We start from the raw sequence: 23,498 nt of genomic DNA, 5'->3' as shown, positions 1-23,498 counted from the left end.
CTATTCACTCACCCAGTGTGGGCTAACCACGCTGATTTCCAGTTACTCACACGTGCCCACCATCCCTCATTAGCAGGAAGTGAGGACTTCCTGGAGGACCATGTTTCCCTGACTTGCCCAGGAGTCCCACAGGCTTTCTCAGTCCCAGGGGCCTGATGTCCTTTCAGATAAAAGGTGACTAGAATCTATGGTCACTTGATTTTCATCAGGGGTGCCAAGACCATTCAATGGAGAAAGAACAGGCTCTTCAACAAATGATGCTGGGACAACTGGATAGCCACGTGCAAAAGAATTAAGTTGACCCGTACCTCACACCATACAAAAATTAACTCAAATTGTTCCAAAACCTACGTTTTAAAGCTAAAACTATAAAACGCTTAGATACATCAGAAGGAAATCTTCATGACCTTGTATTTGCAGTAAATTCTTAAACACACCACCAAAAATACAAGCAACAAAAGAAAAAATAGGCAAATTGGACATCATCGAAATTAAAAATCGTGTATCAAAGGACACTATCAAGAGAGTGAAAAGATAACCCATAGAATGGGAGGGAGTATTTGCAAATCATATGCCTGATGAGGTCCAAAGCATTCAGAACAGAGAGAAAACTTCCACGTGTGGTGGCTTGGAACGATGCCCTCTGGGAAAATGTGCTCTGAAACTTAATCCATTCTTGTGGGTGTGACCTCATGGTAACACGACCTTTTGATGAGGCTACCACAGTTAAAGCACCGCCCCACTGAATCACGATGGGTCTTAGTCCTGTTCCCAACCGCCCTACAGGAAAGACCACAAAGAGAGAGAAAGACACGAAGCAGCCAGAAGCTCAGGCAGGGGACCTGGAGGAGAAGGAAGAAGCCAGGAGAGGCCACCGTGTGCACTGCCATGTGACCGAGAAGCCAAGCAGCACCAGTCGCCAGCTGCCAGCCCAGAATGCCGGTCTTCTGAGAGGAAACACCGCCTTAGGACATTTTGATTTGGGGCATCTCCTGGCCTCAAAACAGTGAGCCAATAAATTCCCATTCTTAAGCAGGGTATTTGTTTAGCAGCCAAGAAACTAGTACACTACTCAACAACAAAAAGACAAATGATCCAATTAAAAATGGGCAAATAAACATAGAGACATTTCTCCAAAGACAATGTACAGTTGGCCAATAAGCACAGGAAAAGTTATTAGGGAAATGTGATTCAAAAGCACGATGGGACCACTTCACACCCACTCAGGCAGTCATTAAGAAAAACAAACCAAAGCAAAGCGAAACTGAAAATAAGTTTTGATGAAGATGTGGAGAAATTGGAACCTTCATACATTGTTGGTGGAAATTTAAAATGTGACAGCTTCTGTTGAAAACAGATGAGTGACTCTTCAATAATTTAAACATAGAATTGTCATATGACCCAGCGATTCCACTGCTAAGTATATACCAAAAAGAATGGAAAATAGCTACTCAGACAAAAAGTCTTTACACAAAGATTCATAGCAGCACTGTGCACAGTGGCCAAATGAAAACAACCGAAATGTCCATCCACAGACAAATGGATAAACAAGATGCAGCTTACCTAAAAGGAAGTATTATTCAGCCATAAAAGAAGTGGTGTGCTAGTCCATGCTCCAACATGGATGAAACTTGAAGACATGTTGAGTGAAAGAATTCAGATACAAAAGGACAGACTATGATTTCACTTATATGAAATATCTAGAATAAGCAAATTCTAGGGGCCAGGAGAGAGAAAGGGGAGTGTTTGCTTAATGGTGCACAGTTTCTGTTTGAGATGATGAAAAGGTCTTGGTAATGGATCATGGTGATTGTTGCACAATATGTAATTACTGACACTCAATTGTATACTTAAAATGGTTAAAATGGAAAATTTTATATATTATATATATATATGTTACCACAACAAAATAAAAATGAAAAACATCTCAAAAACATAGATGATAATTAAACAAAACTTACATGGAAATTTGGGGGCAGTGGAACGAAATCTATTGGGAGGGTGTTGAGGGAGAGGCTCCAGAGATCCATGAATCCACTAAGATTGGGTATATTTTGTTCCTTTTTCTGATGAGGGTCCCAAGTCTTCATCAGATTCTCAAAAGAGTCATTGAGCCCAAAAGTGTTGAGAATGTTGGTCGCGGCTCTACAATTTGGGACATTTTCCTTAGAAATATGTTGGTGTCAGTAGAACTATGTCTGAAACACAACATAAATCTATGGTTCTCACCCTGGCTACACACTAGAAAACCTGGGAAGACCAGGTGATTTTAACCTGCATTTAAGATGGAGAATCACACACACAAATATTCAATGAACACAAATGTTCCCCATAAGATTAGCAGAGTTCTAATGGAAGTTTTAATTTTCACCATTAAGGATATTTGCCTCCAGTCTAAACCCAGGTACACACATTTACCGTGGGTTTAATTGCTGTGTAGAATTGACTTTTTTTTTTGTTTTAGTTTGTTTTTGTTTTTGTTTTTGTTTTTTTTACAAATAACTGGCAAGTTGAGAAATAATTGCTGCTCTGAATTCTGAGGATATAAAACTCAGGCGGTTTTTACTTCTTAATTCAGGCTGGCTGCAACAAGAGTAATGCTTTGTCCCCATAAACCAGACTCACACTGCTCTTTCTGGTGACCAGAAGTCCCTCTCCTAGTGTTCCTGAGCCTCCTTCTGTCCCCCTCCAGCCAAGGACTCTCTCTCCAAACCTCTGCAGCCACGTCTGCCTCAGGGTGCTGGACAGAGGCCTGTCTAGCCTGACTCCTGGATGCAGCCACCAGGCACCAGCAAGCTCTTCAGGGAGGCTCCCATCACTCTACCTACCCCTCCCCAGCCTGGTTCTGCCCAGCACCCTTTCTCCTCTCACACTGCACCCTTTCCCAGGAGAACTTGCCCACCCATGGCAAGAGCACTTGGCGCTCCTGGATCTGCAGCCCCACCTCCCGCAGCAAAGCAGACACTCCAGGTGGATGTTATAGCTCCTTGAGCTCAGCACACCCAAAAAGAAAAGGTCATCTTCCCACACCATCACTTCTACTGGCTTCATCCCATGACCAAAGGGCCAATCTCGGCCTTCCATCATACATCACCAGTAGATGAGCACACTTGTTCAGGTGTCCCCAGTCTGAGGCCCCCAGGTCCCTCTGGCCAGGTCTGGAGGGACAGTCTCAGGTGCTGAAAGATGGCATCAGGAACAAACCAAGAATTAGCTTGGCCCCTCATGGGCTCACAGAGCTGGGGTGCTAGGTGATGCAGGAACTAATCACAGACCCCCATGAAACATCTCCCAAAGAATGCCCCCCAACTATCCTCAGGGAACAGCCTCAGGCCAGCTCCCAGACCCTCAAGAAAAACTCTAGACTCATTGCTACACTCACAGCCTGCCTCTCTTCCCCAACAGCTGGGCTTTCTGGGGGTTCCAGGTACCCAGAGAAGACTAAGAAGAAACAAGCACACAGACCTTGGGAATAAAATGATTTTCACCAAGACCCCACTAAGAAACTGAGGTGCAGCCTTAGCCTACTTGTCATGGCCACAAGAATGGGACCTTGGTTGGGAGGGTCCATACACCATTCTCCAGAGCAGAACATTTTCTGGATGCCAACAGCAAACCACCCTTCCCAAGATTTTTGACCATCACTGCCTTTCTGGAGCCAAACCTACATCTTACTTTTGAAGAGCCCAGTCATCTGATTTTGCAGGGTTTCCCTTCCAAACCATAAAGAATGATGAGGGAAGGAATGCCATAAAATGACCAGCCAGCAGCAAAGGAAGACTTTGCAGCTGTGTCCTCTGAATCCTTCAGAGAACAAATTCCCACATTCCTGGCAGTGAGGGGGGATGAATGCCAGCTGAACTGGTGGAGACCATATCTTTGTGTTTAAGATGAAACCCTGTAAGCATCACTCACCACTTCGAATGCTCATCCATGACTGCTCTCCAAACTTCCCCCCAACACACAGACCACAGGGACTGTGTCTGTCCTGTTCACCAATAATACCTGCCCAGTGCCCAACTCTGGACCTGGCAAACATAAATATATTGAACAAATGGATGGAAGTGTGAATGGATGGATGATAGATGATGGATGGGTGGATGTTGGACAGAAGATGGATGGATGATGCATGATGGATGAGGGATGATGGATGACGGGTGGATGGATGGTAGATGGATGGATGAATGGATGATGGATCATGGATGGATGGATGATGATGGATGGATGGATGATGGAAGGAAGATGGATGGATGATGCATGATGGATGATGGATGGATGGATGGATGATGGATGGATGGATGGTGCTTACCGATTCCAGAGCACTTTGACATACCAGTTTCTCATTTCATCCTCACTGCTTGTTTCCCCCATTGCACAGATGTGAAATTGAGGCTTATGGCGGTATGAATCATGTCACACACAAAAGATTTGTCCAAGACTTAAGCCCCGACCCTGTGGGTGTGAACCCATTTCTAAATGGACCTTTGAAGAGGTTATTAGCTAATGTGTGGTCTCACTTGTGAATAGGCTGAATTGAATCAGGGTGGGCACTAATCCATATGACTGGCGTTCTTACAAAGAGAAGAAATCTAGACAAAGGCACAGAGGACTGAGCAGGAGAAGTTAAAGCCCAAAGGAGAAGCCATGTGAAAGAAGTAGAGGTGCAAACCAAGGGACCCCAAGATTGCAGTAAGCAAGCAACAGAATTCTACAGACTGCAGGAGAAAGCATGGCCTGTCAAGTTCAGTTTCCAAAACTATGAACCAATAAATTTCTGTTGTTTGAGTCAGCAATGTGTGGTATTTGTCATAGCAGCCCTGGCAAACTAACTCAAAGGTGAAGAGGCTTGCTCAAGGTCACACAGCCTAGGTTCATACAGCCCAAGGTCACACGGCCCAAGGTCACGCAGCCCAAGGTCATGTGACTGGCAAAGCAAATCTGAGTCTCCAGCCCAAGGTCACACAGCCCAAGGTCACGCAGCCCAAGGTCATGTGACTGGCAAAGCAAATCTGAGTCTCCAGCCCAGGCCTCCTGAATCAGTTCTCACCATCTTCCTGTCCCTGGGGCTGGCATCCACAATCTCCCTCCAAGCTATGCCCCTCCATGCTCAATCTGTCACCAGGGCCTATGTGCCAGGCTCCTCCCCTGGCACCTCAAAGGCTCCAGTTCTCACTAGTCTCCCAGGCTCTGTCCTTCTGTCAACCTTCCATCCAGCAGCCAGAATGGTTGTGTTGAAACACAAATGTGGCTACGTCACTGCTCTGTCTAAAATCCTCTGTGGCTCCCACTGCCTCAGGGTGAAGCCTCACCCCTCTCCCTTAGTCCAACCACCCTGAACGGCTTCTCATCTGACATGTGCTCTCTCTGCAACTCCGGCCCCTCCCCAGCCAATTCCTTCTCACCCTGGGCAGGTCAGCTCAGACGTCCCACCCAGAAGCCCCCAAACCTCAGTCACGGTCACAACATGCACCTTCAGCAGGACAGAGATCATATTTTGGGTGCTCTGGTCTCTGACACCAGAATGGAGCCCCGAGGGGGCAGGGACTGACTAGCCCCAAATGCTCCAGACAAGCACCTGCCCCCGGCCCCCCACGTGCACTTGGAACTGTGCATCGGGTGAGCCATCTTCCATCCTGTCACCAGGCTAGAATTCCCGCCATTGGGGCAGCCATTCTTACGTGGTGAGTAGGAAGGGGCCAAGATGGACCTGGGGACCTGCAGGGAAGTACGCTGTCCCAGGCAGTGATCAGAACTGGCCACCAGGGTCAGCGTTGAGCTGCCTTGAGCAGACCCCATCTCAGGACCCTGCCATCTACCCCAACCCCGGGGAAAGCTGCTGTCCCCTCGGTGCTCAGGTGGCCCTCCTGGAGGACCGGCTCACTGCCTCCTACCTCCCAGGCCAGCTCAGCCTCCTTGGCTCCTTGGCTCAGGCCAAGGGGCCCACCCACGCCCCCCCAGGAAGCCCTCCCCCACTGCCCCTGCAGGTCCCCAGCCCTCCCCTGTCTCCTAGCCAGAGGCTCCACCCAGCGGCCCCTCGGGGGTCCATCTGAGCTACCTGGGCCCAAGGCTACACCCAAGACCCAGGCCGCTGGGATGGGCCTGAGCCCAGACACAAGCCGGCACTGCTGGCCCTCAGCGTCACAGCCTAATCATCGCCACACTCAGGCAGACAAGGACGACCCTGTCTTACAGAGGAGGAAACAGGATCAGAGGTCAGGTCCCATGTCCTGGGTCACAGCGAGGATGGAGCCACCTCCAGACCTGTCCCCCGGAGCCACCCCTGGTCTGCCTCCCCCAGGAAACTCAGGGCACAAGGCACCCTTGGCCGGCCAGGTCTGGAGCACAGGCCCAGGTGCAGTGGGCCCTGCCCGTGGAGCCCACCCTGCCCCAGCCAAAGGCTCCGGGCAGGACAGGCTATAGTCTTCAGCCAGGCTCGGGGTCCCCGGCACAGGGCCTCAGTGGGAGAAGGTCTCCAGACGGTGCCAGCCTGGACGGGGGCAGGTTGATGGTGGCCCCAAAAGACACATCCATGCCCTCACCCGCACAACCTGTGAACGCGGCTGTTTGGGAAAAGGGATGGAGCCGGGCCTGGAAACACGCGGCCGCAGCTCAGAAGCCCCTGGGGGACGGGGCTGGAGGGGCAGGAAGAGCCTCCTGGGGCCTGCCCACCCCGATTCCGGACTTCAGACCCCCAGCCTGTGAGAGGGTAACGTTCTGTTGTTTGAGCCCAACCCCCCATTTGCGATGGGGCACGAATGCAGAGGGCCAGGGCCCAGGACGGGCAGGACCAGCTACCGCCTCCACCTGGACACACACCTGCTGGCCTCGGCCTCCGAGTCAGATGGTGGGTGCCGTCCAGGTGCCCTCATTCCCATGCAAGCCGACGGCGGGTGATTGACCAACAGCCCTCCCTTGCTGCGGGCCTCCCCTCCATCTCGGCTCCCCAGAGCCCCCCCAGCACCCCTCCTGGGGAGCACCTGCCACCCCAGCCCCTGCCAGCCCCTGCCACCCCAGCACCCCAGCACCTGGCTTGTATGGGAGGCTGCTGCGGGGCATGATGGGGGAGGGGAACGGGGCTCACGGTCGAGGCCAAGGCCAGGGGTGGGGCAGGGGCACGGCTGGGGTCCAGGGCTGAGGCGTCCCATCCTGGAGACACCCCTCCTCCAGCCTGTGCTGGCACTGTCCCGGGGACAGGACCTGGGGAGGGGGAGCTAGAACCATTGCAGAGCCAGGCCCTGCCTCCTCCCCAGTCACCCCCAAGCTGCACAACCTCCCCCAACCCGCCACACGGCACCCCTCGCCCTCCCAGGTCCCCTCTCTGTGCCCCACCCTGTGCCACGCCCTACCCAGGCTCTCACCGCAGCAGGACCCCCACTCCCCAGTGCTCCCCCTGTGCCCAGGAGCACCCCAGCTGCTCCACGAGCTGAAGGTGGTGCAGGGAGAGCTGTGGGCAGCCGGGGGTCGGGGTGTGCAAATGGACCGCTGTGCACCGTGCTGGGGTGGCGTCACCCGGGGCGGTGGGGGCGGGTCCCAGGATGTGGCCCCTCAGGCCCCCCAGCCCTCCACTGCCCCTCCCAGCCCACCTGGGTTCGGGCGTCTGGGGCATTCACAGGTGCGTAATTGACGCCAACAGCCTCTTGGGCTTTCAGTCACGCTGGAAGCTTCTCAGCTGTGCTCCCTGCACTGGGACCTGCTGCCCACGGGTGCTGGTGGAGGGCAGGGGGCAGGGGGGCCTGGACAAGTGTCCCCCCCAGCAGGACTTGTTAGCAGACCACTGCCAATGGGGCTTCCAGGCTTCCAGGGTCCAGCTGACAAGGGCCGTCCGGCTCCTGCTGCAGTGTGCACGGCCCCTGTGGGCTGGCTGGAGTGCCCTGTCCGCTAAGGTCCTGCGGTGCCCCAGCCGCAGGCAGTGCCCACGCGTTCAACCCTGAACGCCCTCTCTGTGCCGGGCTGCAGCCCGTCCTTGCCACCGATCATTGACACATCTTCTCCAGCATCCACCTGCTGACCTCCACGAGCACAGACCACTCCTCGGTCATGCTGGCCTGTGCACAGCTCCACCACCCACACCAGGGCGCTGCCAGGAGGCGAGGTTGCCAGCCTGCATCTGGCGTGGCCTCACCGCTAAGGGGCTGCCCCTCATCACCTTTTCTGGTGACCGCAGCAATGGGCTGCAGGTCACAAGCTGCGGGCGGAGCTCCACCACCAGAGCAAGCCGGGCTCGAGGCCGCCTGTGGCCCTGCGCGTGCCTGAGGCTGGGCTACCCTGCAGCTCTGGCCCCAGGGGCAGGGCCAGCAGATGTAGCGCCTCCTCCCGCTGCCCACGCTGGCCGGGAGCGTGCGCTGCTGGACGCCGTCCACCTGGCCTCCATCAGGGCTCCGCGGGAACCTGCCCCAGGCCCCGCTGGTCGTCAGCCTCTCTCACGCCCTCGCCAGCCTCGGCTACGCCAGCTCGTGCCGCAGCTGCTTCTTCATGCCTTCCAGGGCTTCTGCCAGAGCTGCCGCACCCTCTCCCAGGGCCATGGGCCTGAGCACCCAACCTGTTTCCTCTCCCACCAAGGCAGGGGCGCATCTGTCCGGGGGAGCAGTGGCCCCTTCCAGGGACCATCCTGCACGTTCACACCCGCTCCTTCTCCCTAGAAAGACAGACTCGCAACAAGGCCTGGCACTGGGCCCAGCCCATCTCCCCGTGTCCAACCCAGGCAGAAGGTCCTGGACACACAGACATCCTGTGCATGCATTGCAGAGGCACGAACTGTGCAGACAGACGTCCTCTCTGAGGACCCAGGAGCCCTGACCTCGGAGGCCACACTCCACATTTGGGACCCCCCGGCTCCCCCCGGGGCAGGATTGGAAGGTGACAGACTAGGCAAGTTGGGGCAGCAAAGATATATGTCACTGCAGAGGCGCATCCAACTAGGCCACAAAATGTACCCTCATGGCTTGAAACGCATGCCCTCCCTGCCATGGCCTGTGCCCGTGTCCTCCTGCTGTGGCCTGTGGCCTCCTGCTGTGGCCTGTGCCCCTCGTGCCCTTCTGCCATGGCCTGAGCCCCTCATGCCCTCCTGCTGTGGCCTGTGCCCTTCGTGCCCTCCTGCCGTGGCCTGAGCCCCTCGTGCCCTCCTGCTGTGGCCTGTGCCCCTCGTGTCCTCCCTGCTGTGGTCTGTGCTCTCCTAGGGGGCACAGGGCCTTCTGCCTAGACCTCTGGACCCCACAGTCTAGAGGGGCTCTGTCCCATGGACTGGCCAGCATCTAGGGCTGGGGCCTGGGGCTTGGGCTCAGCTGGCAGAGGCTCCACGGCACAGGCTCCAGGGAGGTGCCGAGGTGCCGAGGTGCAGGCTGACCAGAGACCACTGATGCTGAGGAGCAGGGCCAGAGCCTGTCCCTGCAGACTGCCCAGAAGCCCTCAGCTGCCAATGCCCCGGGGCCCCCAGCTGGCCCCATGCCTAGCGATCCAGCCTTGTGGGTTCCGTGAGCTGCCCACTGCCTTCCAGGAGACTTGAAACCCCAAACTCTGACCTGTCTGTGCAGCTGACATGTAGAAACAGAAAGGGACCCCAGAAAGATGCCATCACTGTGACATCACTCTGTCCTCACAGGGCCTTTGTCACTGCCAGCAGGGACAGCACCTGCTCCTGGCACGGCACACCTGGGCACGGCCCTCTGCAGCCTGGCCCCAGGGTGTGTGGCCATCTGCCCCACCCTGTCACATCCTCCAACCACCCTGGCCATGCAGCCCTTAACATCGCAGGGGTGCATCAATTTCCCCTCCTCTCCTCTAGCCAGTCTGAAGCAATTTGAATGTAACTGACTTTCTGTTATTCTCCCTGACAACACTGCATCAGTTATCTATGCTGCATAACAAATTTCCCCAAAACTTAGCAGCTTCAAACCGCACACGTTCATTACTGCACAGCTCCTGTGGGTCAGGAGCTGGGAGCAGTGTGGCTGGTCTTTCATGAGCTCGCAGGCAGGGTGTTGGTAGAGTTCCCTGGACCCTCAACTGTGGCCGGAGAAGCCGGTTCCAGGCAGCCTCCTCACAGCCATCGGCAGGAGGGCTCAGTTCCTCGCACAGGGACCCCCTCCCCCTGGTCCTCATTAGCAAGTGATCCTAGAGAGCCGGAAGGAAGCTGCATGCCTTTGACGGTCTACACCCACAGTCCACCCAGAGCAGGCCGTCCCGTTACTGTCCACCTTTCACCGAAGCCTTTCTGGGGGCAGCTCAAGGAAGGTGGAGCCAGGGGGCTCTGCTGAGACGAAATGGGGTGGAGAAAAACCCCTGGCCCAGCAGGGAGGAGCAGCCACTGCACCCGGGGGGGTGAGAGAACGTGCCCCCGAGTCAGAGCTTCCTGGGAGCCGGGACAGAGCCTGGCCTGAGGCTGGAACACAGAGCAGGTGGGCAGAACTCACCCACCAGAACCCCACAGCCACCCCTCACCCACACGCTCATCCCAGAAAAACCAGCCGACCGACCCCTGGGCCCTGGCAGAGGCAGGACCACCACACCCCCAGCCACCGTCACGGGCAGGTTGACCACAAGCCGTCTGCACTGCCCAACACACTTTAGACCAAGCTCGCGCACAGGACATGAAGCTTCCCGCATGCACACGTAACGGAGGTGCAGGAATTCACAGCGCACAGTTCTCCCCTCCAGGTGAGGAAACTGCAGCCAGGGCAGCCCCATATTCAGAGCCTCCCAGCACAGGCAGCCCGGAGACCCCCACTCCCCAGGAACACGCTCCCCGCCAGGCGCGGGGAGCCAGCCCCAGGCCTCACAGGCGAGGGCAGGACAGCACAGAGATGGTCTGCAGGGGATGCGTTTGCCAAGCCACCAGCCTGCAGTCTGTCCGGGGTGATTCTCCAGCCAACCAGGTCAGGGTACCCCTGAGGTACAAAGACCCCTCAGCGTCTCCGCAGCCCAGCCCAGCGGGTCCTGCCAAACCCCACCCCGGCGCCAGCTCTGCGCGTGAAGGGGTCTTCCGACTTGGCGTCTGTGTACCCTGCGTCCTGGAGGCAGAACCTGGGAGACCCGGGAGGACGTGGGGACCCCCACCCCCAGACAGAGCATGTTGCTCCCTTGGAGCTGCCAAGACCAAGCCCACCAGCCTGCCCTGGGGAGGACGGCACAACCCCGGGGGTGACCACACTGCCTCCCAAAGAAGCAGAGCTCGTGGGACGGCCTCGTCTACAGCAGGACCGTTCACTGCATGCCGAGGGAAAGGCTCCCCGGAAAGCCTCCTGGGCGGGTCGCTCCGCGGCAGGAAGGAGGAGCAAGCAGCAGCAGCGCCACATGCTGCCTGCAGGCCCACGAGCCACCGGTCCCCTGCCAGGGTCCAGCGCACTCCAGACAGGCAGCAGCTCCCGCTCAGGGCTGGCCCCGCGGAGACCGAGAGCCAAAGGGTTGGAGAGTGGGGGCCCTGGCCTTGCAAACAGCTCTCTGCCCAAGGGGGCTGCACACGGCTGCGCGGGACAACTCCGGCTCCAGCCCGCCTTGAGGTTCAAGCGTCCGGTTCAAGGGAGAGGCCAAGAAAGTGTCCCTTGAAGCATGAGGATGTCTGCGCAGGTCCTGGCAGCGTGCTCACCGGCAAGGCAGACAGTGTCCTCGCCATCCCCGGCCCACACCAGGGGAGCCGCTTAGTTTGGCCACGGCGGCAGCTGTGATACATCGTCCTGCCCCAGGAGGTCACTCGATTTCCAGTTCCCTGCCGGCCTCCTCCGGGGTCGGCGCGTCCGGGTTGAAGAGAAAGCCCAGCAGAGGCTCCGGGCGCAGGGCCGCACGACCTAGACGGCGGTGACCTGCGTGAGCTCCGTGTTGGGCGTGGACGGGCCCTGCGGGCTGACGGACGCCGCGGGCAGGTCCACGCCTAGTCACGCCGGCCGCGGCACGGCCTCGGCGGTCTTGCAGGCGAGAGCCACGTCCCGGGCAATGCTGCGCACTCGGTCGGACGCCTGCCCCTCGCGGCGCAGGGCCGACGCACAGCAGAACCGGCGGAAGCAGGCCTTGAAGTTCTCGTCCAGGAAGGCGTAGAGGACGGGGTTGAGGCAGCTGTTGACGTAGCCGAGGGCCGTGCAGAAGCGCAGGGCGGCCACGGCTGCCTGGCTGCCCGGCTGCACGCCCAGCCCCTGAGCCAGCACGAAGACCTGCACGGGAGTCCAGCAGCCGACGAACACTGCCACCACCACCAGCACCAGGCGCGTGATGCGCCGCAGGTTACGGTCCTTCTCACAGGAGCCTGAGAGCAGGCGCACGCTGCGCAGCCGCCGGACCATGAGGCTGTAGCAGACGGAGATGACCAGCACGGGGATGACGAAGGAGAAGAGGAATATGCAGACGGCGAACACGGGGCCCCAGTAGTCCTGCGGGGCGGGGATCTCCACCAGACACTCGATCTCTGCGGGAAAGCCACGCGGGGTGAGCGGGCGCCGGGCGGCGGCGGGCCACGGACGCCGCCCGGGAGCCCGGGGGGAGGGGCCACTGACCTTCTTCCTCCACCTGCGCCGAGCCCATGATGGCCACGGGGACGCCGACGACGGAGGCCAGCGCCCAGATGGCCACGTTGACAGCCTGCGCTTTACTGGACGTGCGGACGTCGAGGGCGCGGATGGGGTGGCAGATGGCCACGTAGCGGTCCACGCTCATGGCGGTCAGTGTGAAGGTGCTGGTGAACATGTTGTAGTAGTCAATGGCGACGACCGCCTTGCACAGCGCGTTCCCGAAGGGCCAGAAGCCCAGCAGGATGTCTGCGCCCTGGAAGGGCAGCGTCAGCAGGACCAGCGTGTCCGCCAGGGCCAGGTTGAAGATGTAGATGTTGGTCGCCGTCTTCATCTTGGTGTGTCTGGAGGGCGGACAGGGAGGGAAAGGCCTCGTGTGGCCCCAGTGGGCCTGGCGGCGAAGGGCCGGGGGCTCCCCCGTTGATCACCCCGAGGGGCGTCAGCTCTGGGGTGCTCAGTGTCAGAGGCCCCGAGGGAGGTCGTTAAAACGCAAGGACCAAGGGGTTCACATGTCTGCCAAGGTCCCGCGCTGTCCCAGGCACCTGCACGCTGACACGCCCAGGAAGGGCCCAGGGCCTCGAGGGATGGTCTGTTTTGGGGAGTGGCAGTGTGTGGGGGCCAGCTGGAATCGCAGGACACAGGACCGGGGCCGCCTGGGGAAGCCCCCCAGGGCCCTCACTGACTAAGACACTGGCCCAAGGGCTGTCAGCGGTTTCCAAGGCCCGTTACCTCTAAGGACACATCAGTGGCCACACGGGAAACAGTGGCAGGGGCAGGCAGTCGGCTGGTGGCATCTGCCTTATCCAAAACGGGGCTCGGAAACTTGAGGGCGCTTAATAAACACTGCCGGATGAGCTGCCACCTCCCTGAAGCGTGCCTGGCATCCTGGACACACCTGCCCCTGGCCCTGGGCTCCCCGTCACCTGGATGGTCCCGCAGCCCGGCCCGCCCCTACCCAGGACGCCCTGCCCTTCTGCCTGGGCCACCTCCAGCTGTGCACTGCCCAATCCCTCCTCCACACGAGCTCTCCGGCCCACCCCCTCGCTGCCCCCGCGCCCCACAGCCTGGCCACTCCCTCTCTCTGGCCCCCGCAGGCGGTGCCCCCTCCGGGCATCAGCACATCCTAGAGTCCTCAGCACCGAGCCCCAGGGCCAAGAGGACAGGCCTCGAGGCCTGCGCGGGCCGTGGGCTCAGCACACCTCACAGGCCCCTCTAAGGAGCGAGCTGACCAAGGAACACCCGGCAGGACCCCGCTGCGAGCCGAGGCCACACCCGCAGGCCTGGCGCGGAGGCCCGCCCACAGCACAGACCTTCGGGGTGGAGCTCTCTGCTCCGTTCCCTGCCCACCACCCAGACCGGGCAGGCCTGGGCCCCCTCCCCCTCCCGTCCCCCATCCAGAGCCTCAGGGTGACCCCAGCCCCTGCACAGGATGACCAGGAACTTAAAGGGGTGAGAAGGCACCCTGCAGGCCCCATCTTGACAGCCCCCGGCCTCGGTCTCCCCTTTTGCAGCAGTTTTGGCCCATCAGGCACAGAGCTTCTGGCAAGGGTCGGAGGTGGTCACCCTGGGGGACTCACTGGCGGACGTGGCCAGGCCAGGCCTACCTGAGGATGACGTACATGACGAGGCAGTTCCCCAGCAGCCCGCCGGCACACACGGCCAGGTAGAGCCCCGCGATGGCCACCTTGAGCCCGAGGGGCAGGAAGGCGCCGTGGCTGGAGTTGAGCAGCAGGTGGGGGGGCAGCAGGCTGTGGTTGGGGCTCAGGAAGGACAGGTTGCCCTGCAGGTGGCCGCTGTAGAGGACCTCCCAGAACGGGGCCGGGAAGAGGGACTCCATGCCGCGCCACAGGCTCCGCAGCCCCTGGGGGGGCCTGGGAGAGACGGTGAGCGCCGTGCCCCGGGCACAGCCCGGCAGTGCCTCGCAGCCCCGCACGCGGGCTCAGGGGCACGTGGACCCCACAGGCAGCCACCGCCACTGAGAGGCACACGTGTGCACACGGAACATAACATGCACACGCGTGCACACAGAACACACGGGCATTCACAGACATAGAGAATAGACAGGCATGGGTGCACGCACAAGGCATGCAGGTGTGCACGTGCGTGTGTGCCAGGACACGTGGAGACGCAGGACTGTGTGGACACAGTTGGGGAACACAAATCAGAGACACATGTGCACTCACGAGGACTCACGAGGATGCGTGGACGCAGTGACCACGAAGACGTGTCCACCCCCAGGGACTCACACAGACGCAGGGACACAGAGCTGCCCACACCTGCCCTTACACCCATGCACACGCTAGGGACTGACACCCGGGACGCCTAGGACCCCCCAGGAACGGGGCAGCGACTCCCTCCTGCCCTTCCCCAACCGCCCTGAGAAAGCGCAGCCCATGCATGGGTCACCCTGCCCCACCCCCACGCCTGCAGCCCAGGCCTTACCTCGGGACCAGTGATGAGACTGTGGAGAGCCGGGCTGTGGCAGGCGAGCGGGGCAGGAGTGGAGAAGGCTGGGTCCCCCCTCCTCAGCCGGGGCTGCGGGGCTGCGGCAGGGGCTGCGGCAGGGGCTGCGGCGGCGACAGCTGCTCCTTCTCCTCAGTCGACGCAGCCGCTGCGAGCTGCGAGCCGGGAGCTGGGGAGAGGAGGAGGGGCCACGCGGCTGGAGGAGGGGAGCTGCGGGGAAGTTGGTCCCTGCGCCCAGGGCCACCGGCCCCCAGAGGAGGCGGACAGCTGTGGGGACCAGGACACACACGTAAACACGGAATGACCAATGGACAGAGGCTGCGGCGCAGACAGACCCAGGACAGACAAGAGACAAGGTCAGCAAGAGACTAGGTGGGCCCAGGCTGTGGGGAGTGCGACAGTCACGTTCACAGCCTGGCCATCGCCCGCACAGACTCAGTCCTGGGCAGACTGGCCGACACACGCGCGAGAGGCTGGGCATGTCCATGGCCCGCACCCCCAGGCTGGACACGTGGACCCTGGCCCGGCGTGGACAGGCCTGCGCAGACATGTGGAGCAAACTCGGGGCTCACTGGGGCTCCCCACGGAGGGCCGGCCCACCAGGATGCACCTGCGGCGGGGGGCGACTCACCTGCAGCGACCGCAGGCTGGGGCTCGCAGCATCCGCACCCACTCGCTCTCTGCAAATTGCAGTCCTCGACGCAGCACGCAGTGACGGCAGTCCCCACGGCCCACAGAGAAGACAGCGCTGAGCCTCGGGGTGAAAAGCCACTTGCTGGGGGGGCAGAGACAGGATTCAAACCCAGGTCTGTCTATTACTGAAACGTGCCAGGGGCATCTGCCACAGCTGCGCCCTCAGAGAAATGTTTGCGCGTCACTCACAGCCGAGACCTGCGCAGCCTGCAGAGAACCATCTCCTTCCCTGCACTGTCCACTCAGGTGAAAGGTCACAGGTCAGGACCACATGGGTGACCCCTGGTCTGGGTTATGGGGCTCATTCCTCCCGGACGGGCTTTGACAGAGACTCGGACTCACCTTGCTGCTCAGAGCATCTACCCTCAGACTGGGGGCCTGGTTGCTAGGAGACGGGCAGCAGTGTCGCTAGGATACCTGGAGAAAAGGAAAGGACGGAGCAGGCCGTGCCCAGGACTCAGCAGCCCAAGCTGTCCCGCAGGGCTCAGTTCTGCATCTCCACGGCAGGCACGACTTGGGGACACTTGGGGGACACACGGGGACGTGCAGAGACAGGGGTCGCTCAGGGACATGTCAAAACCACACACTCATGGGACATACACAGAGGCACGCATTCCTGCATAGGTGCAGCGACGCCCACAGAGGCTCACGGACAAACCGAGAAACACCCTGGCCACACGAGCACGCGGGCCCCACGCACACAAACCCACAGCAAGGCGCCCGGGCACCAGGGCCCACAGGAGAGACTTGCGTGTCGGGGCCAGCTCTGACACCCAGGGACGGCAGGTGCACCCTCCAGGCACAGGGGCTCCTGCAGTGCCCCTCCCCGAGCCAGGCCTACCAAGGCCTGAGCAGCCCCCCAGCCCCTCCCAGCCCAGGGCCCAGACTGGGAAGGGCCAGGGTTAAAGGCCAGGCCGGGTGGGAGCAGAGGCACCTGCCAGGCAGGACACAGCCAGTCCCTGCCGGTGCAGGCCCTCCCTTCCCTCCCACCTGGGTCCACCACCTACCTCCTCCCTGAAGCCCCAAAGGAGGAAGGGGGGTTGGAAGGAAAGGGGGCGAAGGTGGAGGAGAGAAGGCTGATCCAGAGGGCAGAGAGGAAGGAGGAGCCGAGAAGCCCCCAGGATGGTCGAACCCGACTGCCATCCCCGGCTGACCTTGGCCCCTCGACCAGGTAGCCAGGAACTGCCATGCCCAAGGCTGCCCCGCCTCCCTCTGCCTCCCCTGGCCTCGCAGGACCACTGTTTCCACTGAAGTCACCCCCAGCCCCCACGGTGGGAACCCTTCCCAGGCCAGGGCTGGGCCACCACCTCCGCCCAGAGCGTGTTCTCAAGGGCAGAGCGTGTGCCCTTGAGAATCCCATGTTCTGCAAGGCCCTGCCCCAGCACGTCTCAACACGGAATACATGTGTCCCAGGTTCCCCTAAGCCACGTGCTCTGTCCGTGCCGCTCGGCCCTCGGCGTGCGGCCCACGGCTCCTGGTGGCCTTGGGCAGCGTGGCAGCACGTGTCCTGCTCTGGCCCGCGTCCCACTCGTGCTCCTGCACCAGCCCTTTCTGTGCCCCTGCCCCTCAACCTAGCTCAGTCCTGCTCCTCCGGGAAGCCTGCCCCATTCCCCCTCCCCAGCTCGTCCTCAGCGCTGCGCAGCCCCTGCGGGCCCACCTCGGCCCTGGTGCCGTGGCTATAGCGCTGCCACATGTCCCAGGGACCTGGCGAGCCCGGGACTCAGCAGCTGCCCTGAGTGGCTGCGCAGAGCACAGCTGGGCTCGGCCCGGGCCTGGCAGCTGAGGGCGCTGAAGGAAGGCCAGCAGCTGCCCGGAGCCCGAGAAGGGTCCACCAGGGCGCAGGGAGGGCGGGACCCTCCCTGACGGGCACACCCCCCCCTGGCCCCCGAAAGACTGGGCAGGGCACAGGGCACACGGGCCACCAAGGGCCAGCAGGGGTCAGAGAAGCCCACACAACGCACCCGCAAGCACACACGTCCGATGCCGGTGATACAACCGCGCGGGTCACACCAGGGAGCAGGGGGCATGCGGCCCCAGAACACACAGGCTGCGGGAGTCGCATCTAAAGCCCCACACGGGCCGCACCCGCAGCTCGCAGGCGTTTGCGTCCACCTCTCGTTTCTCGCCCACGGTGACTCAGAGACCAGAAATGGCAGGCGACCAGCTGAGAGCCGGCCGCACACCTGGGCGGGTGGGCAGCGCCACCAGGGATCTGAGACCGGCTCAGCACCGCCGTCCCTCAGGCAGTTCAGCTACGTGGCCACAAGTTGCCATTTTTGGCTGTTAGAAAAGTTAAAGGAATTTAACGATTCTGAGTTTCATCCTAAATGAATTACCTCATCCTTGTGATCGAAACTTTATACTATTTACATACAGAGACAAAAGAATTGAATAGCAGCTTTTGTAGTCATTTCATAAAATTTAATGATTGTGAACTTTTATTTTCAAGCTTTGACACCAATAAACATGCGTTTAGATCTAGGCATTTCCACTGGCCCTTGAAAACTATGAAAGTCCTGGCCACAAAAACAGAAGAGAGAAACCCACCCAATACTGCCTAGAGCTCCCGGCAGTTGCCGGGCCCCAACACCCGGGGCCCAACTCCCCTGCAGACGCCTGCGCCAGCTCTGAAGGCACAAGGACAAGCAGGGGGCCAGGGGCCAGGGGATGTCCAAGTTTTTCAGTCCTACAGAAAGAGGAGGAAAGTTACAGTCCCTTCTTGCAAGACAACACCTTGCAAGAACACACCCCAGTCCCTCTGGGACCCCCCCAGGAGCCTGCAAGCCCACCACATGCCCCCTGGGCTGGGCCCAGGAAGTTAAAGGGGGGCCGCTGCAGAGGCAGGCCAGGGGCCCGTGCCGTACAGGGCGCATGGGCTGGCAGAGTCCTCGAGGCTGCCAGATGGGGTGGCCTGCAAGGGCCCCCCACAGTGGGGAGCCAGGGGCTGCATCTTTTACAAGCCCGGGCTGGTGTTGACCAGGACAATGGACCCCAAGTGCAGGCACGGCCGGGGAGACAGCAGGGGAGGCTGGCCAGGCCGTGGGAGAGCTTGAGCAGGGCGCAAGTCAGGAAGCTGGAGCAGGTCCTCATGAGTGGAGAGGGGACAAGGCAAGAGGAGGCTGGGGGGCTCCAAGGGCAGGGTGGGGCCTGGCTGATGGGGCGCCTCTCAAGTCCCAGTCCACCCTCCCACCAGGCAGCCAAGTTTCCAAATACAAGGAACAGCCAGCAGCCTCCTACCTCAGCTGAGACCCCCCACCCCAAATCCAGGAGAGTCCCCCATAGGGGCTCCAGCCAGCACATGTGAGGGTCCTCGGTCAGCCTCAGCTTTCAGGGCAAGTGAACAATATATGCTGTGGAACCAAGGAATACACGAATAAGTGATTGTATTAGCCAAAAGGGTGCTGATGCAAAATACCAGAGATTTGTTGGCTTTCATAAAGGGAATTTATTTGAGGTAGAAGCTTACAGTTATCAGGCCATAAAGTGTAAGCTACTTCCCTCACCAAAGTCTGTTGCCACGTGTTGCAGCAAGATGCTGCCAACGCCAGCCTCCTCCTCCTCCCAAGGGTCCTGGTCCCAGCTCCCTCCAGCATCAGCTGGAGGCTGGGATGCATCTCATCTCTCTCGGGGCTTGTCTTGTCTCTCCCGGGGCTCGTTTCTCTCCAGCTCAGCTGCTCTCTTCTCTCCACAAGGTCAGCTGTAGACTCTCAGGCAGACGGCTCCTCTCTCTTCTGGGGCCTCTGCCACGTCTGAGAGAAACCTCTCTCTTTCCTCACATCTGCTTTTCCTGCCTGTTTACTTGCCAGGCTCCAGCATCAAAACTCCCAACTCTGTCCTTTGCCATGTATTTCTATTGTGAGTCCCTGCCCCTTGGCGGGGATGTAATGTCCTAATGACGTGGCCCAGTCAAAGCCTTAATCATTATTTAATCAAGTAAAAGTGAAACCTCTGAATCCAATATAATCTAATGTGCCCAGAGGGACAGACCAGTTTACAAATATAATCCAATATCTATTTTTGGAACTCATAAGCAATATCAAACTGCTACAGTGATGGACTTAATGCACTCGTTTTAGCATGATTTAAACTGTGGAATAAGTACATGAATTAATGAAATATAGATTAAACTGAGAATACATGAACAGATTATTGAACCAACAAATTGAGAAACTCGGTTATAAAATACATACACTGTGAAACTAATATATGCAGAAATAGATGAAATTACAGAAAGAGGACTCAGAAACCAGAGATTTAGGGTTCACCTGGGTCTGGTCTTGGGGAATGCCTGGGACCCCAAACTTGCCCTAGAAGAGATGAAGCGTCCTGAGCTGTGCCCAGTTTGTCTCTGTGACCACCAGTGGCCTGCAGGGTGGGCCTCCTGGGCCAGCCCAGACGGGACCCTAGGAGAAGAAGCCTCGGCCACCAAGAGAGAAAAGCCCCCATTCCCGAAAACCTTGCCCCAGCAGACCCCTCAAGTCAGGAACCCAGGCTCACAGCTCCCCAAACGGTGTGTCTGGGGGTGCAGGACGGCCTGTGGGAGCCGGCCCCACCCAGGGGGAAGGCCCACAGTCCCCTCCTCTACAGTCCAGGGCCCTGAGGAGGGACCAGGTGGGCTACCGGAGGCCCTCTGACCCCACTGTGCCCCTCCAGAGGCCCCTCCTGCCCAAGGCCGGTCTGGGGGAGGGGCAGAGCTCCAGTCACCTGGCAACCATGTCAACAAGACCCAGAGGGTCCAGGGCTGAGAGGAGGTTCTCAGCTGAGAAGGCAGAAGGCCCACGGTATGGGGGCCCAGGGACAGGGCCGGGGCTACCGGCCAAGCCAAGAGGGAGGAGCAATGCGGGCGCACAGGGAGGCCTCCGGGCCACAGCTGGCCCGCTCCCACTCAGCCACGGGGCGGAAAGGAGACCCTGGCGGGCTTCTCTGGGCCTTGGGGACCTTTTCTCCCTCTCCCACCCAGACCCAGCAGAGGCCAGGTCAGGAGGAAGGAGCCCCCGTAGCAGGCAAGCTGTGACCCACGTCAGCCCTCACCAGGCTTCCTCCTGGGGTCCTCTAGGCCCACTGTCCCCAAACTCCAACTGTGAGGCTGAGGGCCCTGGGGCCAGGGAGGCGCAGAAGAGTCAGCAGCCACTGGGGTGGGAGTGGGGGGTACTGGTGATGGTTGTGCAGGCGTGGAGAAGGAGCCAGGGGGACGACAGCAGCAGCGGTGACTGCGGGGAGAGGTCCAGGAGGTCTCGCCTAGGACCCCATGTGACCACCCCTGAGTAGAGCCCGCGTCAGCCCAGGGTTTTCTCAGTGAACACAGAGCAGCCCACCCAGCTGGAAGCCTGCGAGGCCGAGGAGCCTCAGGCCAGGTCTGGTGGGTGTGGGGGGTCCGCTGGCGCTGATGCAGGGGGCCTGGGCGCTGGACCTCACAACGCCTGCATAAGTCCAGCGGGCCGGAGCCGGGAGGAGCCGGGAGGGGCCGGGCTCGGGCCGGCGGACAGGGCGGGCGGAGCCCTTCTCGCCGACACCGGTGCCCTCTCCAGGCAGGGCGAGAGGATGCAGCCGCCCGCGGCGGCGAAGGAGGCCGGGCGCAGGGGCCCGCGGGAGCGCGCCGCGAAGGGCGCTCCGGGCGCCGGGCCCCGCGAGGAGCGCGCGAGGCGGGCGCCCGCGGCGGAGCCACCCAAGCCGGGCTGGGCGCTGACGCTGCAGGGGCTGGCGGCCATGGGCCCCGCGCAGCGCCGCCGCCACCTGCTCTTCGGCGACCTGCTGGAGGACGTGGGCGCGGCGGCGTCCCTCTTCCCGCGCGAGTCGCTGGAGCTGCTGGACCGCATGCCCGACCCGCGCGCGTGGACGCAGCCCCCGGAGTGGCCCGCGCAGTGCCAGAACCCTCTGTTTGGCGTCCTCAAGGCGGCGGAGGCCCGCGGGCGGGTCCGCGCCCTGCGGCTGCGCTACACTCGCCTGCGGGTGAGGCAGGGGCCCCGGGGCGCCTGCGGAGGGGCTCGGAGGGCAGACCGAGGCTGGCGGGCGCGCCTGGGCACGGGGCGCGGGAGGGGGCAGGCCGGCGGCCCGGGTGGACTGGTGGGGGAGACCTACGGACAGGGAAATGGACCGGCGGGCTCAGCGACCCTCCCGGGACCCGCAGGCAGAGGAGATCTCGCTCCTCGTCGGGCTGCAGAGTTCCGCGCGCGCCGCCATCCGGCTGGAGCTCTTTCTGCCGCCGCTGCTGAAGCCCAGGCGGATCCCGGACCCCCTGGACCGGCAAGAGGTGCCCGCAGCCCCGGGAGGGGGGGAGGGAGCGCAGCCCGCACACACCGGCTCCAGCCCCTCTCCCCTGCAGCGGAGGCGCGTGGAGAGCATCCTGGAGAGCAGCGTGGACGGCAGCATCTTCCCGCGGTGAGGCCGCCCGGGAGCCGCGCGGAGCACAAGCCACCGACCCACATAAAGTTCTGGTTCTCCCGTGGCCCCTGGTCTTTCTGCTCTCCCTGCCCGGGACCCCGCGGGAGGGAGTCTAGACGCTGCCTCTCCCAGGTCCGCGGGGGAGATGCTCCCCCCAATCCCAGGTGCCCCATCAGGCAACTTAGAGCCCGGCAAGTCCATGGGGGCCTCGTGAGGGGGGGGGGGGGGGAGGAGGAGGAGGAGCCTAGCTCAGCAACAGCCACACCCCCAGAAATGAGGGCAGCTTCTGGGAGAAAGCGGGGCTCAAGCGGGACCCCAAAAGGCAGGTCATTCAATGGAGGTGCTTAGAGGGGGGTGGCATTCTGGGCAGCAGACATGACCACACAAGCAAAGGTGTGGCCAGCTGGAGAGTCACCAGTTCTGGACATTCACCCGAGGATGGAGAATCAGGATGGCAAGAGGGGGGCCGCTGCTGCCCCAGACAGAAAGCCTGGCCTCCACCTGCACCTCCTCCTGTGCCCCTCGGTCCCTTCTCCCCCTCCGCACAAGTGAGCCCAGGAAGGAAGTGCTGGCTCATCCTGACAAAGCAGCTGGCAGGAGAGCCTCCTGCTGAGCCTGAGTGTCGGGGCAGCCGCTCCAGTGCTGGACCTGTGCTGCCCCAGTAAGCGTTCTGCAGCGGCTGGGACCTTGCTCCGTCTCCTCTCTTCTCCCAGCCTGGCCCTAAGGGGCTTCGAGGATGCTGCTCCTGCCCCACCAGGTGACAGGACAGGGACAGAGCCCAGGGGCCTCAGGCCCCCCAGCCCTCAGCCAGCCCTGCTCCCCCAGCACTCCGCCTCCTCACCCTTCACCCTTTCTGGAGCTTGGCTGCGCTTGGCCAGGATCTAAGCCCGGATCTGTGTGGAGCTCAGAGACCAGGGCGGTTCAGGGCAAAATCCAGGATGTCTTCTGGGGAAATGAGAAGAGAAAGGGCAGTGCAAGGAGCAAGGAGGAGGCAGATATCAGGCGGGACGGGGGTGGGGGGGCAGGTAGGGGTAGTCACATGGGGAGGGCAGTCTCTTGGTCCAGGAGTCAGCCAGCCCGGGCTGACCTCCTGCAGCCTGGACCCAGATGAGCACCTGCATTTCACCTGATAGTAAAAACGCATTTATTTCAGCGCCCCTCTGAGCCTCATTTCACCCTTAAAACAAAGGTCATGGGGTTGCTACAAGGGGGTGCCTCACACACAGTGACTACGCCAGAAGGTCAGGGGTCAATCTGCATCAGGCAAACAGGCATGGACCCAATCACTGCCGATGGGATGGCTGAGGGACAGTGTGATGGAGACAGACACACAGACGCCAAGGAGAAGGCCAGCAAGACATGGGCTCCTGCAGAGAGCTGTCTGCACCAGGTCTTGGGCTAGCATACAAGGTGTCCCTGGATTCCCACACCAGGGAGGGGAGTGGGGGGTAAGCCAGAGTCTCCAGGTCT

At 60.6% G+C, this 23,498-nt stretch overlaps 2 protein-coding genes across 2 annotated transcripts; one reads left to right on the top strand and one right to left on the bottom strand.

The window, feature by feature from the left end:
- Positions 1 to 11,867: 11,867 nt before the first annotated feature.
- Positions 11,868 to 14,328, bottom strand: OPRL1 (opioid related nociceptin receptor 1). Its single transcript, XM_004464924.1, has 3 exons — positions 14,096 to 14,328; positions 12,480 to 12,835; positions 11,868 to 12,391 (listed from the first exon to the last, which is right to left on the bottom strand). Exons 1-3 carry the CDS (start codon positions 14,326 to 14,328, stop codon positions 11,868 to 11,870), a joined length of 1,113 nt encoding a protein of 370 aa, XP_004464981.1.
- A 6,860-nt stretch (positions 14,329 to 21,188) lies between these two features.
- Positions 21,189 to 23,185, top strand: LKAAEAR1 (LKAAEAR motif containing 1). Its single transcript, XM_004464935.4, has 3 exons — positions 21,189 to 21,596; positions 21,775 to 21,897; positions 21,970 to 23,185. The coding sequence occupies exons 1-3, from the start codon at positions 21,189 to 21,191 to the stop codon at positions 22,027 to 22,029; spliced, it is 591 nt and encodes a 196-aa protein (XP_004464992.1). The 3' UTR covers positions 22,030 to 23,185.
- Positions 23,186 to 23,498: the final 313 nt, after the last annotated feature.

The sequence above is a fragment of the Dasypus novemcinctus genome, chromosome 24, assembly GCF_030445035.2.
Source record: "Dasypus novemcinctus isolate mDasNov1 chromosome 24, mDasNov1.1.hap2, whole genome shotgun sequence".
Classification (NCBI taxonomy): Eukaryota; Metazoa; Chordata; class Mammalia; order Cingulata; family Dasypodidae; genus Dasypus; species Dasypus novemcinctus.
The sequence above is the reverse complement of the archived record's forward strand: the minus strand, read 5'-3'. Positions and strand labels throughout refer to the sequence as shown.

Excerpts from the sequence above, each read along its gene's own strand:
- LKAAEAR1 (XM_004464935.4), top strand. The coding sequence starts at position 21,189 with ATGCAGCCGCCCGCGGCGGCGAAGGAGGCCGGGCGCAGGGGCCCGCGG. Across the intron at positions 21,597-21,774 it reads TGCGCTACACTCGCCTGCGG|GCAGAGGAGATCTCGCTCCT; the intron begins GTGAGGCAGGGG and ends CGGGACCCGCAG. Across the intron at positions 21,898-21,969 it reads ACCCCCTGGACCGGCAAGAG|CGGAGGCGCGTGGAGAGCAT; the intron begins GTGCCCGCAGCC and ends TCTCCCCTGCAG.
- OPRL1 (XM_004464924.1), bottom strand. The coding sequence starts at position 14,328 with ATGGAGTCCCTCTTCCCGGCCCCGTTCTGGGAGGTCCTCTACAGCGGC. Across the intron at positions 12,836-14,095 it reads GTCATGTACGTCATCCTCAG|ACACACCAAGATGAAGACGG; the intron begins GTAGGCCTGGCC and ends TCCGCCCTCCAG. Across the intron at positions 12,392-12,479 it reads GGCGCAGGTGGAGGAAGAAG|AGATCGAGTGTCTGGTGGAG; the intron begins GTCAGTGGCCCC and ends GCTTTCCCGCAG.